The sequence below is a fragment of the Gymnogyps californianus genome, chromosome 19 (genome assembly GCF_018139145.2).
Source record: "Gymnogyps californianus isolate 813 chromosome 19, ASM1813914v2, whole genome shotgun sequence".
Taxonomy (NCBI): domain Eukaryota; kingdom Metazoa; phylum Chordata; class Aves; order Accipitriformes; family Cathartidae; genus Gymnogyps; species Gymnogyps californianus.
Window position 1 is genome coordinate 4407791 of NC_059489.1, and position 16317 is coordinate 4424107.

The following is a 16317-nucleotide window of genomic DNA, read 5'->3' on the forward strand; positions in this document are numbered from 1 at the left end:
CCATGACAGCAGGTCCAATCTGGACCACACTGAATGCATTGAGGTCAGCTTTTACAACACATTTGGTTCAGAGGTGATCTGTAGAGTTGCACTGGCAGAGAAATCTCTTGGGCTGCAGAATGGATTTTGCTTTAGTCTCAGTACAAGCTGTGATTTACTTTTCTAGCAAAAGCTCCTTTATTAAACCATGAGGTTCTGTAAAACTTTTCCTTGTCCAGAGCAAGGCTAGGAGTTACCTACCTGATTTTTCACAACAAGAGAATATAAGCTACCACCACAGCCTGAACTGGCTCCATATTGCCCCTCCGTCAAGCAAAGTAAGGTCTCAGAAGCTCCATTGAACCCCCTTGATTCTGCTCACGTGTCTGAAGAGAAACACATCAAGAGGGTGAGGAGGTGGTAAAGCCATGATCCAGCCTGTCCAAAGCAACAATCCACATTCCCAGGCAGAGAAGACAGGGAAGATTTAGCCAGAGAATAAGAGACTGAGTCTCTCCATGGCCTCACTGCCCTGCTCTTTAGCTCTGTTACAGTTCACAGGATATTATGCGAAGTAGTCCAGGACTGCCAGCAGCAATTGCTGTTCAGCAAGGATCCCAGCAAATAACATCTCAACTGTAATTGCCTCCTGGCTTGTCTCCTCTCTAAAAGTAGCAAAGTTAGTTAAACAGCTTTGTTCATTACCTCCTCCTGTGGCCTATGCTGTTCATAGCCAGAATTTTCACTGCATTTTTAGCGTCTCTCTTCACAATGCAGAAAAGCAATCAGACAACAGAAATGCACAAGACGCCTCCACTTATACAGGAAACATTTTTGTTATTCTGCGCTGTCTCAGACACAGGATAAAAAATCCCATCTGAAACTGCTTTCTGCCATTCTTGCAAGCTCCAGTGTAGAAATACAAATGGATATGATTGCAGCATTGTGTTTTATAACTACATGAGATAAATCTCATACGTACAGAGGAGAAATAATTCCCAATGAGTTGCCTATCTGATTTTTTTTCAGCCCTTTCTGTTTGCAGATCACACCAGGAGTCTTCAGCTTCCCTGATTTAATTCATTACTCAAATTATCTACTGAGTGATTTCCAGGGTCTATTCTCATCCTGTAAAATTTTCAATTTCAGAAATTTAAGCTGCTTTGCTGAGTTGAGAACACTCATATGTTTTGCGGGGGTATATCTGAGTCTCCTTATTAAGGTGAGAAGTCCTAGAATTACATTTTTGGTGCATCTAGAAGTTCATAACACACTTTGGACATCAGGGGATAACACAGCTTTGCTCAATAGCAGTCCTTTAGTTGAGGATCACAGTGTCTGAGAGAGCAGGCAGAGTTCTTGGTGCTCGTGATGATGTTGGAGCATACAGGTGCGAGCATTTTTTACTGCCCTCTCTGGGACATGCAGTACCCTGGAGGAAACAAAATGTTAACACTATTGCTCTGTGAGTTTTATGGCCTGTAGTGCCTTTTGGAAATAATAATTTCCTAGAGTTACAGCTGCTTCTGTGGTCACTAATAGCATCTCTCAGCATCAGACTCTCTAGTAAGTAGCCAAGCACCCTGCAGAACAAGCAGTATCACATTCTGTCACGCTTCCAGGGAACCCAGCAAAGATCAAGGGTTCTACAAAGCTGAAAAAAGGGAAGACCCTCCCTGCTCTATTTTTATCAACATTAGCAAAGCTGAGAGAAAAAAAGAGAGGATATCATATCCCAGAAACTGACCATTGAAGATAGAGTTCTCTTGATGCCCAGTGGTTAAACCTTATGTTCTGCTGGATTCTGTGAGACAGCGCATGTTTGTACTGGCTTTGGCTGGGATAGAGTTAATTTTTTTATAGTAGCTTGAGCAGGCAGCTCGTCAGCTCCTTCCATCCCCATGCTTGGAAAGAAACCAAAAGAGCTGCTTGTGAGACACACACACACACAGAGGAGTCTCCTTCCTTCCACACCTCTGCTTTGACAACTGCACTGTAATGCCCCTCTGATACCCAGCCCCACTCCTCCCCTTAAGGCCTCTCCAGTGGCCAGCGCTTTATTAATGCAATTTTACCTCTTGCTCCAAGTTTCAGTACCTTGGACACATTTGGGAGGCCATGAGATTCTCATGTCAGAGTACTTGTTCATGCATATTGATGGAGAAAAGGAAAACTGCACAGAGCCATGCTTGTAAAACTTCTGTGGAGCTAGTAAAAGGTCAGCCTTTCCCTTCCTCACATGCAGCACTATCATTTTTGGGAGCAAATCAATTCTTGCTAAGCTACTGAAACAGACAAATTAGCCTGAGCAAAAAGCAGAGATGGCTGATGATCATCAAGCACAAGCATGTACTTATCACCACACATAGTTTCCAGGATTGACAGCTATAAAGTGAAGGAAATCACTAATTTCACAGTGATTCTGTGTCAACTGTGCTGTTTCTTTCCATCAGGAAGTTCACAAGGCAGGTTTGGGAGCAGGAAACTAGGGAAAAGAGAAGGAGCCCTAAAAAGTTTGGATGTTGGAAATCAATAGCAACTAGAGGAGGAGTGAGAAGAGAGATGCCATTTGTAAGTAGTTTAATGTTCTGGCATTTGCATTGCCTATTGATTAGAAAGTGCAAAAAATGCAGATGAGGATAGAGGGACTGATGACAGAAAAATCAATGGCTTCTTTACAGGAGTCATTCAATAGTAGTGAAGGAAATTTGCCATTTTGCAGAAATGACATCAGGTGGGTGTGAGCTGGCACGATCTCCTATTCCCCAAAGGAGGAGGATGTCCAAGCCTTTCACCTCCCACCTGCCTCTCATTAGCTTGTGCTGCTCCGGAGCTCAGTGGAGCGAGGAGAGAGGAAAAAGCCCGGTTCTATTCCTGAGCCTGTTGCCAATGTGTCGCCTGGCCCTAGGCCATCATTTCTGTAAAAGAAATTAGATGATACCTCTTTCTGCTACCTAAGTGTTGTGCAGCTCAATTAGTGAATGCTTGCATGGTACTTTGAATATACCAAACTGTAGACCAAGCAGCTGTTACTATAAATACACTGCTGATCACAGAGTACCATTGACCACACTGTCTATTAAGCTGGAGCTGAGGACAACCTCACACTCACTGTGATCTATTTAATAGTTGCTGCATTTATTTTACTGTGTACCTAAATACATGCAAGGGGCTAACAAGACAGCTTGATTAGATACAGCAGATCTATGTCACTGCATCACAGTAATTTCACCTTCACACTGCCCATGGCCTGACTGAGGTTGTGACCTGGATCCTTGACAGCTGTGCCCTGTTATCAGACTTTTCTGATTAATGTGAAGACAGGACATAGGGAAGACACTTTCTTTCTAAACCAAGAACACAGGCATGAGTGACCATGACAAATGGAGGGATCAAATCCCCACGTTGACTGCAGGAGCACACAAAGATGCAAATTTTTTATACTCTGCATCAAGAACACAACCAGCTTTCCAGCAAAACCTTAGAGACATCACTGACTTTCATTGCTCATTGACTTTGTCACCCAGGTTTCTCTTACTGCTGCACTAAATCTGCTGGGACTCAGGTGGGGAATGACAGAGCAAGAACAGGGTAAAACCCCTGGAATGGCCACCGTTCAAGATACCTATCTTGCAAACAACATTTCTAGGCCATCCTGGGCATCTAACAACATGTGTCTACACCTGTGTTGGCTCACCAAACTGCCTTGACAAGAAACAGAGATCTCTTCACTAATTGACTCATTAGTAGAGATAGAGAGGCATCCAGATCATGACTCATGCAGTACGAGACATCTCACCTGGGATAAAATGAACATGACCTAGAAACACTTCATCCCTGTTGCTGTTGATGCCTACAGCAGTGCAATATGACTCCACCCAGCAAGTCAACACAATGTTATCTATATATTTTGTCTGCAAGTGGTGAAATCACTAGATAAAACAGGAGACATCCAGACTGACAGACCTCTGCTCGCAAACAAATGGCCCCTTACGATAGCTACCAACTGATATTGAGAGCAAAAGCCTCTAAACTAGCAGCAGCCACTGCTTCATGCTCCTCTTACAACAGCTCCCACAGTTTCTTCCCATGCAAACTTGTTTCCCTGGAAAAATCAGCAGCAACTTGACTCTTGGCTTGAGAGTTCAGTCACCACTGAATGCTTCAGCAAGCCCATGCACAGCGTGATGCAGGGACACAGCAAACACTGGTGTTGATGGAGGGAGGGGGAGAGACTGTCCCTCAACAGCCAATATTTTAAGCAGAGCCAAGGACTCACGGGTCCTGCCAGCCAGAGCACTCACCAGGTTGACGAAGTCCTGGTAGCAGATCCTCCCCTCAGAGTTGCTGTCTGCCAGGGCTAGCAGGACCTCCAGCTTGTGGGGGTCCAGCTCCGAGCCGTGTCTCTGGAGAAGGGAGCGAAACTTCTCAGTGCTGATGTAGCCGGTGTTGTCGGGATCGAACTGGGACAGGAGGGGAAAGTGCTAGAATTAACCATTCCATGTTACACACAATTCTGCCCTCCTACGCATTCATCACCTGCAGCAGACCTACAGGGACCCCAGGGGCTGCTCTAGGCTTTGGTGATACATTGCCCTGCAATCACCCCATCTCCAGCTTCCTTTCACTGCCCAGGGACTGCAAAGCACCCTTCTGCAGAGAGGGTGAACCCAGGCCTCATCACCCACACCATCATCCTGTCTCCACCCAAGCCAGCTCCCTTCGCCTTCCTTCCCTCTGTGTCATCCTTTCTCTTGGCTATTTTTTATATCCCTCTTTATCTGGACTATCAAGCAAACCAGAGATGCAGTCTGTGAGATAAAACGTACTGAAAACAGTTTTACTCCTGTATTTCCTAACACAATTGCAACACAAGAATATGCCATCCCTCCTCAAGCCCTTTCTGTGCTCAGTGTTTCTGACAGTCACCTTTCCAGATCACCTCTACAGATGCCTTCAAAATGATGTTTTCACTGCTGAAGAGCTCTCTATTTTAAGATGGATTGGAAAGAAAGTCTTTGGACAGGGAGCAAAGCAGATGAACATTATGTCAAACTAAAAGTGACAAGGCAGCCACATGCCATTTTCAGAACATAAACCAGAGTCATTAGAAGGAAAGTCCCAGGTGAGATTTGGAGTGAATCCCACTCTGACCAAAAACTTCACTGTTTTCCCTCAGACTAAGTAGTTAATCTCCTAAAAATGCCACTGACCAAAAAAAAGACAGCTTTGCAAGGCTGTTCAAACTTATGACTGCTTCCAGTGGCCTCTAGCCCACGCTAAGCTCCCCAGGGCACTCTGCGAGGGGCTGCCAGCTCACAGGCGGGCACGCTCCCAGCCCCGACAAAGCCAGTGCTGGCACCACGCCGAGCACGTTTCTTTTGTGCTTTGAAAACTAGTGGACGCAAGCTGCCAGACCAGCCCGCACTAGCTGTGGTGCAGGCTGATCTCCGCCAGCTCTCTGTTGCTGGGAGATTTGCCTTTGATTTCCCAAACTTGGCTGTGAGGACCCTGGTGCTCACTGGCCTCCTTTTGTAGATAATGATATCAAGCTTGTTGGCGGGACTGAATGGCTGTCAGGGGGCAGGGTCGTCAGGAGGGAGTCTTTTCATGGAAACATTTGGGACATAAAAGGCCTTGGCAGAGCCAAAAAGGTCCTGACAATCCTCACTCCTTCCTAAGAGAGAACAAAGGCTGAACAGGCGCCGGGCCTTCGATCAGACGCGGCGGAGTAAAGGCTGCCTTGGCAAGGGAGGAGGTGAGAAGGGGGATGTGGCAGAGGACGCAGTCTGCCAGCGGCAGGGCTGGCACTGCTCTGCAGCGAGCAGAGCAGCTATAAACCAGACTGGCCTCAGGCATGGGCAGCTTGTTTAGAGGACGCAGTGCCCACATGCGAGGATCTGGCTCTGTCTCCTTCCAGCCTGAGCACCTTTGTCCCACTGCTCCTGGGGACTCTGCTGTCCCTGGCTGCTTTGTTGAGGAGGAGCTGTCTAACCCAAGGAGGGGAGATCACAGCCGCTTGCTGGAGCAGGGCTGGTCTGCTATTTTGTCAAAGCAGCAGCCCCTCTGTGAGGAAGCTGCTGGGGCAACTGGATTACACAAAACAAGACAAACCAAGTGACCTGTGGACAGTCAGAGCTGGGCACTCTCCCCGGCCCTCTGCCAAGGGTTGTTCTGTCCTTGCGAGGTGGCCTGGATATACCTTCCTGACAGCTGGCACTCAGAGCCAAAGGTGGATTTCATCAGCTGTTTACTGTTAAACAAGAGCTTAATATTAATCCCTGGAGAAGTTTAGCTCCCGTACTCCAGCCCACTCTGATGCTTTGAGTTAACAGATCAAATTCTAAAACCAACCCCAAAATCAGGGCTTCTGCACTCAGGCTCAGCTCTGATGCTTTTTGGCTCTTGCTGGGACTCCCAAGCCAGCCTAAGTTTGCAGTGCCCAATCCCAGAGGCACAGATACCTAGGAAATAAAGTATTATCAGCATAATACCTGAGATGACCTTTCTCAAGGGGAATTTGCAGAAGCTGGGAGATGAGTCATTCAGTGAATGGATCTAACACCTGCAATCCCACAGATGCTGCTGTGTTCATCCTTGTTTCCTCAAAACATTTGACCTAACCAACATCTTACTTAACCGCACCACTTTAACTTTATCTTGACATTTAAGATGTCAGAACCTATCTTGTCTAGGACAAAACCATTTGCTCCTTGAAGGCTTAAATGCCTCCCTACTTTGAGGGCCAGCGTCAGTGACTGAAGCGTGGGACTCTCCCCATGCTGTGTGCTCATTGTTTGACTTTGTAGGAAAGACCAATGGCCACAGCCACGGCAAATGTGGCTATTCCTTCAAAGGGCAGAAGAGATACAGAGCTGAAGCACACGGGCTCCCAAACCACAAAAGAGCTGCTCAGATCACAAACCACTTTTCCCAGACTTTGCTCTGCTTTAAAGCATTCCAAAAAGAAACATTTTGTAACCAAGAACAAAAATTACACAACCGCTTCAGAGCTTCAAACCAGCCCACAAGGACACACTGACTCCAGACTCACTAGTGCTAGAGCAGATACGATCCTGTCACTCAAGATGGTACTGTCCATACCTGTTACTGGCTGTTGGCTTTCCAAATGGATAGGCAGCTGAAGCCTGTCTGGTGGCTACGAATGAGCCTCTGCTCCAAAGATGCTTCTTTCTCACACCAATAGGCACCAGCATTCCTCCTTCAGCTCACTGTCTTGCTGCTTGTCCCACCAAAATCAAAGCAGTGGCAGAAGGTAGCTAGTATTTCCAGTACTGTAAACATGCTAGGGAGCCTGTTCTCCTCTTTCATGTTACTATGTGTAATTTTCTTTTGGGCACTAAGTTAATGATACTAATTAGAAATAGGTTTGAATTAAAACAGTGGATCTGAACAGCATGAAAGAGTAAGAGGTGAACAATGAACAACTGGCATCTGAACTAAAAAGGCCTGCCTCAGAGCAGGACTAGACCACTGCTTCCACAACCTGGAGCAGAATGTTTTACTGTAAATCCCAGCTGTAAGGGAGTTCTCATATTTATGTTTAAACAATTTTTTTCAGCACATAAAAATCTCATCTGTCACCACAGCACTCAAAATCCACCCCAACACTTCAAACTGCCTCAAACCTTGTTTCTGATATCACAGCTAGCCACAAAAATCAAGGGGTTGAGCTGGTCCTGCAGAACACGTGTCCCCACACACAGCAAAAACAACGTGTGACGGCACACTCAAAACACTTGGGTCCATCAATTATAAAAGAGGCAACTGACCTTTGCTAGACGCTTCATGTATTTATCCATGATGATCTCGTTAAGGGCCAGTTGTCCCACAAGCCCAGCCGAGCACCTTTGTCTCACCGAGAGGACAGACGATGACTGGCAGCCAGCAGCATGGCTAGGTCCAGCCCCACAGGGAGAGCTCCCCAGGCAAAGCCTCCCAGCAGCTAAGTCAGCACAGTGGCTTCCTTCAGCCTAGTTACTTCTGCCTCTGCCCATCCACTTGGGCAGACAAGCGCAACACAACCGGTGCAGGGATGAGGAAGGCCATTTGTCCCCCCTCACCCCCCCAAACAATAGGACACTAACGGCAATTTCATGCAAGGTTTCCTCCACATTTCAATGACAATCACCCTTAACTCCCTTGATCCTCAAGCAGGCTCTTAAGCAAAAATGTAAATATGTTAATGACCATAGCAGCCATCTGACCCAGGATCTTAATTCCCTGGCCCAAAACAAGCTATTTTGTCCTATTTCTTCCTTATTTTAGAACAGACACACCATAAACTGAAGGCCCCAAAGCAAAACTACATGACAAAAATAAGGGGAGGGGACCCCGCAAACTCTGATGGAAATGGGAAATACGGTTGAGAAAAGAAAATGAAATCTCAAATTGTTCCTCCTCTTTAATTAAAGACACATCAGCCACGGCTGAGTGAGCAAGTAGGGTGGAGGCTGGTGCTGCAGACAGACAATGGGCGTCTTGGGAAAACACAGACATTTCACATAGCGCAGCCAGCTGCTCCTCTCCCTCATGGCAAACAGCCCTCTGGGGCATCAGAGCAGCTGGAGAGTCAACAGCTGAACTGGGCACACATGAGAATCCTTGGCTGGCTTTAGGATTGCAGATCTGTTGCAGGAACAGAGAATTTGCTACCACCCATGGTTTCCTCATTGAGGGGCTTTGTCTTGGTATCACCCAAGCCATAAGTTGTCTTCGCAATGGGCAAGCCTCCAAGCAACTTCATCTAATTTGGAAATTGGCTTTGAGTTGGATCAGTCCCTTCAAGTCTGAATCATTCCATGGTCTGGTGGTATCTTCACTTCTGGGAGAGACTAGCCTGGCAGTCAGGCCTCCTGGCACTGACCCCAGCTCTGCTCCAGACTAGGCGGCAGATTCTGGAAATAAATTGCCCTGAGCTTTAGCTTCCCCTCCTATTATACAGGATTGACAACTCCTGCCTTATTTCTTACCAGAAAGGAGCTATCAATAGTAGGCCTGCTTCTTATTCACATGTAGGCCCTTTCCCACTGGAAAGGGGGAGTCAATCACGTGCAAAATCTGTTCATCTCCAAGGGTTTCAGAAACCACTCTGAGCTTTGCTGGATTTGAACTCAGACTGTTAGATGGCATAGTCTCTGCAATCTAGGGATGCTAACAAGCTTTGGAAACAACCAGACCACCTGCAGCCTCAAGGGCCATGCTGTAGTTAAATCAAGAGTCTCCAAGTCAACACGTGGAACTGACAGACTCCAAGTTGAAGCTGTGAAAAGACATTTAAGACAGGCATTGAAACTCTCCTCAAGATAGTCACACATTTTACCAGAGCCCATTCTCTACCTTTCCACAGTCCTGGGATCATGCTGTGAGTTGGTGAGAGGGATTTGTTTGGTTGTTTTTTAAAAAAAAAAAACCAAACCAAACCAAACCAACAACGTGGCAACAGTATACATAGCATTTGCTGCTTTGACGAAGATTAAAGGAATAACAAGGCAGAAGATGAAAGTCTGCCTTATAATCCAAATGAGAGGGCAAAAAGCAGGGGCTGTTTTAACAGGAGTTTCATCACTGCCTGGTGGTGATGATCTTCCTAGCAGCCTAACGATGCTGCTCTCTCTTCCAATAGTGGGAGATGCATGTGAAAGGAGAAACCCTGATCCAGAAGAGAGGAAGGCCAGTCAAAGGTAAGTGCATATCCCTCCACCTTGAAATCCAGCTTCTCACCATTAAAATTCACCTAATCTGAGTTGCCTGAACATGTGTGGTAAAACATTAGTGCTGGCTCCAGTGATGCACTCTCTTCCCCTGTAAATAATTAATTTACCCACCACTGCCCAGACAATATAAAGTGATTAAGGGCTGTCCAGCAGTACTTTTAGTGCCTGTTAGATTGCTTTGACCTGAGGTGAGCCCAAGGGCTGGAAACATCACCCAACTCTCAAAAGCCAGATTGCCTTTAAGCACGGAGGATATACTCTCACGAACTCATCAGGCAGGACCCCCAGACAGACCCGCTCCCCAGAAAGCTACAGTGATAGAGCACAGAGCTACCCAGCTCAGCATTCACCTAGGCGAGGAGGCGTTCGCAGAGCAGATGGCCCATCACCTGGATTCAGGTGTCTCTCTGCATGCAGCACATGGCAAAGTGGAGATGGAGGGAGCTGGTGTAAGATTCCCTTTTCCTTGAAGAGCAGAGTAGCCTGAAGGACCAGGTTCATCAGCTAGCTGGCCAATCTGTAGAGGCATTTCTGCTCTAATTTATTTCTCCTACTATCTTAGGCGCAAAGACAAGGAAGGGACCTACATTACTACCATCTGTTGTTACCTTCTGCAAAAGCACTTCATCCAAACAGACACTGGAAGCACAGATTCAACATGAACAGGTGTCCTGGTTTCGGCTGGGACAGAGTTAATTTTCTTCCTAGTAGCTGGTACAGTGCTGTTTTGGATTTAGTGTGAGAATAATGTTGATAACACACTGATGTTTCAGTCGTTGCTAAGTAGCGCTTATCTTAAGTTAAGGATTTTCAGTTTCCCATGCTCTGCCAGCAAGCAGGTGTGCAAGAAGCTGGGAGGGAGCATGGCCAGGACACCTGACCCAAACTAGCCAAAGGGATATTCCATACCATAGAATGTCATGCTCAGTATATAAACGGGGGGGGCAAGCTGGCCAGGAGGCACGGATCGCTGCTTGGGCATCAGTCAGCAGGTGGTGAGCAACTGCATTGTGCATCACTGGTTTTTTTTCCCTTGCGTTTTATTTCTTTTTTTCTTTTTTTTGTTATATTCCTTCTCATTACAATTATTATATTTTTATTATTATTGTTTGTAGTATATTTTATTTTACTTTAGTTATTAAACTGCTCTTATCTCATCCCACGAGTTTTACCTTTTTTTCCAATTCTCCTCCCCATCCCACCGGGAGGGGGGAGGAGTGAGTGAGTGGCTGCATGATGCTTAGTTGCTGGCTGGGGTTAAACCACAACAACGGGAGAATAAAAAGATTCAGGAGTGCAGCACTGCTTAGTTGTTAGGCAGACAGGAAAGAGGGCTTTGGGACCTGGTTTGATTCCTGGTATTGCCAAGATTTCTGGAGCAAGCCCAGGTGCCTCCTGCAGTGCCTTGACTTCCCCATCTACAAGGCACAAGCAACACACCTCTGCCTGCGTGATCCAGCACAGTGAGGGCTGTGGAGCACTTACAGGGCATGACTGGATGATGGCTGCAATGGCAAAGGGCAATTAGCAAGCAACAAGGCCAAGGAGCACAGGGAGCACATGAACAGAGCTGGCCTTCTGCCAAGGTTTCATGTATAGAAACACATCAAACTTTCCAAAGCCAATGACAGCTGGACACCACACTGAACTCCTTGACTCCACAGAGGTTCAGACCCCTGGTCCAAGCCACCATAGGCCAAGCAAATCCTGCATTCAGAGACCCCAGGAATTTCTGACCCACAGCTTGCTGGGGAAGCCTATCACGCTCGGCCAGGTACCCAAATCCATCTTTCTGTCTCCATACACATTTTTAATGCAGCTCTCTCCCCTATCCTTCCTCTGCCTGTGGGTTTCTTGCTGCAAGTCCTTGCTAAGACACAAATTGAGGATAGAGCTGAGATGCACTCACAGGACGTGTTGAGCTAGCTTTCAGTCCTCTGCCATCTCGACAACCCACCACTCGGTGTGATCCCACTGCCTCTCTCCAGATCAGCCTCCTGGCAGAACACTCACAGGAATCAGCCTCCAGTCTCAGCTGGGGAATTACACACAGTGTTCAAGCCACCCAGAACTAAATTATTCAAAATATGCCACTGTGCTGGCTTTGAAACCAAAGCCGCTCCCCAGAAAGAAGCCAGGGTAAATAGAAGCTCCATTATCAGCAGCACTGACAAGGAAGGAGATGCAGCACTGAAAGTGAGGGAGATAATTACATGATTAATGAGACAGCATGGATGGCAGGAGATGCCCTCCATTATGCCACAAGGCTTAATGCAGAGAGACATGTTTATAGACTGAGCCTTCTCCAGCTCTGCTTCTTCCTGTTTTATTATTTATGTAAGTGCATTAAGACTAATGGAAAGAAGCTGAGGCACTCTAAACAGTGGTGGTGGCTTTTTTTTAGGTGGAAATATGATTTTTAATCTTGATCCAGCACTGGGCACCTTGCACATTTCGCTGGATAGATATCCTCAGCTGCAGCAAGAGGCTGGGCAGGTTATGACCCAGACTGGCGAGTCATGTATCCTACATCACAGCCCAGCTCTGGTGCTGACTATCCGCACATTTCTGAGATTGTGGACAAGATGAAGCCTACAAGAGATTACCTAGTGACCGCCATGACCAAACCCACCCTAACAGTTAAAACCTTTTCTTAAATCCTTCGGCAAGAGGTTTAACACTCTTTCCAGATCTGCTTGTCAGCACTGGCCCAGACATTGTCATATGTACAAAAGCCCAATCTCTTGCTCTCCCTTTTGAATTCCTCTAGTTTTTAGGGCTCCACAATCTCCTGAGGCATTAAGTTCTGCTGTCTAATTAAAATAAAACCCACTTTTCATCAGATGGTGTAAGGCATTAAATATCAAAAGATGAAAACAGCAATATCCATGCTACCATGACACACAATATTCTCATTTACCACCACATAATTATTGTTTATGTCTTTTTAGTCATGTCTTATTGGAGAATCTCAAAATCCTGTACCAATATTAATTACGTCTCTCAGGGCTTCTACATCGTAAGGGGACATAATGCGTAAGCCACTTCATTCAGACCTGAAATGCAATACACTCTGGGTGGGATGCTGCATTTATTTGGACTACATAACTCGGCAGAAGGCATAGCATGCACCTCACAGCCGTGAGACAGACAGGCTCTAATCACTATTGCTATGAGGGCGGAAAAAAAAAAAAACAAAACCAAACACAAAACCAAAAAACCACCAACAAAACAAAACAAAAAAACCACCAAAAAACCAACACACAACAGTCAGAATAGCTGTTCAGCTGGGGCTGTATTTCAGGCCAAGTTGCTGCAGTCAGATCCCTGCTTATCCCCAGATTAACTAAACGTACACAAGCATTTCTGTAAAATTCACTGCTATTTACAATGTCTCCTGTCACAGCAGCGTCTCTGCTGGTACAGATGAGTCTTCTCATTCAAAACAGGGTTTTGGTCCGATATTATCTGGAAAAAGTAGCATAGGTGATACCAGCGCAAAAGAGTCAGGAGTAGTTGAAATGTTTCTGTACATGGACAAAAGCCCAATGAATTATCTCTGTCATACGATGATGATACACTTTCTGTCCCAGCAGAATTCTGGAGAATGTTACACAGCAGCTGCTAAAGTTAGATAGTTTTGAATCAGCAGGTAAAGGTAACTCATCCAAAAGATTTTTAAAAGCCAGTACTAACACTGATTTTCTGCATGTCTGGGAACACTGGAGGAACATCAAGATCTGCTTTTTACCTTTCTTCCAGACTTGAATCAGCAATGCAGCCCTTCCAACCATGGCTCCAAAACGCCTGTCCAAACAGGGTAACAGGCACCCACATCGCTCCAAAACTGCAGGGCTGTGACAAGAATTTAATGGGACAAAGCGGGTCTGTTCACCTAATAGCAACCCACAGCAAATGAACAGATGACTGATATAGAGTAATGCATAATTGAAAGAGGACTGGTCTAACATCAGTCAGAACAGGCTACAGAAAATAGATTATGTTCAGCTGATATTATCTGGATCAGAATACAAACTTGGTGCAGATCATAACACAAGATCGCTGGTATAACTGATTTCTGCAGGGCATCTGACATCACCAGGCAACGCTGTGTTTGAGGACTTACTGTGACAAACTGAGGCTGTCACACATTCAACATGCTAAAGTCTGGCTATTTGACAGGTCTCAAAAATAAAACAGCTAGAGAGCTACCATCACATGGAGATGCCACTAATGGGGTCCTATGAGAATTCGTTCTTGCCCCTACAGAATTATCATTAGTGACTTAGGAGAAAGTGTAAGATAAGTCTGCATCATGCTCATAGATGAGCTAAAGCAGCAAGTTACTAAGCATGAGCTGGGTCTTTCGGTAAAGCTGGGTGCTTGCAAACAATATATATTGCAGTAAAAACAAATAGAAAGCCATATGGCCAGGAGCCAAGAATGCCAGCCAGCTTACAGGATGGGGAATACCATCTTCAGAAGCAGCTACTGGGGGGGGGGGCAGAAAAAAAAGCCTTGTTTGTTACACTGAGTGCTCTCAAGGTAACACTGCCTTCAAAAAAGGAAACGTGACCTGCAGGTTTGTAAATGAGGTGACATTAACTCTGCGTTTGGCACTTTGTTACCGTATAGTCGGACTGGCTTCACTGACAGGCTCAATTCATTAGCTTATGAAAGGGAAGGTTAAGCAATGACTTGATCACTGTCCAGATGAACCACAAAGGGAACAGAAATTTGGCAGTAGAGGATTCTCCACTGTGACAGAGGTATAATCACATCTAGGGGCTAAAGGTCAAAGCTGGGCAGCTTTAGATTAGAATAAATTGATTATTTTTACTATTAACAAGTGAAATGTCTCACTAGCTTCACCAGAAGTTTTACAATCGAATTGCAAGTTTTCCTAGGAGATGAGGCATGGCTGAGGTCAAGCAGAAGACCACTCAGAAAATCTTCTGGCCTTCATTATGAGAGACTAAACGATCCCAACAGTTCCCTTCTGACCTGACTGAAAGTTATTAGGGCTCAGAAAAACTTAAGACAAACAGATGCATTTAAAGCCCCAACTAACAACTGCCGTAACACACATAGAACCAGAATGACCCACCTATACTGGAATTCAAACCACGCTTCTGGTTAGAACAACCACAGAGCAAAACTCCTACTAAGCAGACTGGGAAACATATTTAACTCATACTGATTTTACATCTGGCTTTGCTCAGTCATGGGGACTAGAAACTACCAAAGAAACTCCTCTGCCTTCGAAGGTAAACTGGAGCAGAAGACAATGTCAGCCTTGTGGAGACAGAGGTATCGCATGATTCCCTGCAATGCCTTGTAGGCACCTGGTGTTACACTGCCAACAACATAACCATTTCAAAAGTACTCCAGACAGGCTGGTTCCAGATAGAGCCCGGAGCTGGAAGTATTAATTATTACTCTAACCTCTATCATTTAAACACTTGAGAGCAAGCAATCCTGGCTTGCATCTTTCCAGGGTGATCACAGGGGTTACAACTGCAGTAAGGAGCCAGACTGCTGGAAGCTGTGGTGGTTCACATTGTTTCTTAGGAGATATATCCAAATCAGTCCTGGATGACACCCAGACTGCAGGTTCCCTGCATGAAGGACTGCAAGGGTAAGGTCTGCAGTGTTTGCACTTTCCCGGTGTCTGCTATGTCAAATACACTTTGATTTAAGGGTAGACGAGATTTGTCCAAGTGCCAAAGCTGCACAACCACAAATCAGAAAAATCAAGCTGCAGTTTTGGCTTCTTATACGCCCTTACTGGATACGAGGGACAAATGCAAGGCAAGGCACAGTGTTTCTAGAGTTGTCTTTGCCACAGTTTTCAAACAGACACAAAACATATCTGAAGTTTTAAAGCAAATCATGACTTTAAATAAAGACTCCGCAACAGGAATGCAACTAACTTCATAGGAAGAAGTGCTGTCCATGCAGGTTCCCAGCCCAAGCCCTGCAGCTGGAGCAGAGCGGTTCTCCCTGCAGGTGACAAAATGCAGGGCTGGCCTGGGGCTAGCTGTGCTCTGGAAGGTGTAGTGTCTCTGCAGGGCCCAAACACGGTGAATAGGGAATCCCTTTTACACACTCACCAGCCTGACAACAAACTGTACTACAGCATGGTTTGAAATCCCTCTTTTAGACAGTTATCAGGGGAAAGGCTCCTTCTCACAGCATTGAAGAGTCCTCACAGAGCCTGGCCCTGCCTGAGCTGTATCAGGGGTTCCTTACTGCCTCAGGAGACAGCAGCAGATACTCCCTTCATAGCCTCCCAACACAACAGAGCGCTCGTCTTTTCAGTCAAACCTGCACTCACTCAGAGCCCCTCTCCTTGCCTGCCTCCACCTCATTTCTGCCTCCTTTACTGAACTAATCAGATTTCTCATGTGTACAGGGCTCACACATGCTTTAAAGAGCACCTGCTTCTTCTGACAAGCCTGTGCGCTCTTCCCAAGCTCTAATATTCCCCTTTTACTTGAACAGACTGGCTTGAATGCAGTTTAACCATTCAAAGCTGAAGCCCCCCCATGGGCATCCACAGGCAAGCAGACCTCCCACTTAGTTTTCCTGCCACACTGCA

General features: G+C 46.0%; 1 protein-coding gene across 2 annotated transcripts in view; it reads right to left on the reverse strand.

The window, feature by feature from the left end:
• The window catches only part of RHBDL3 (rhomboid like 3), a 66048-nt gene that overhangs the window by 22621 nt on the left and 27110 nt on the right, over positions 1–16317 (reverse strand). For both annotated transcript variants that reach the window (XM_050908547.1, XM_050908546.1), the window contains one exon: positions 4284–4442. In XM_050908547.1, the coding sequence (XP_050764504.1) occupies positions 4284–4442 (159 nt within the window). The remainder of the gene's footprint in view (positions 1–4283; positions 4443–16317) is intronic.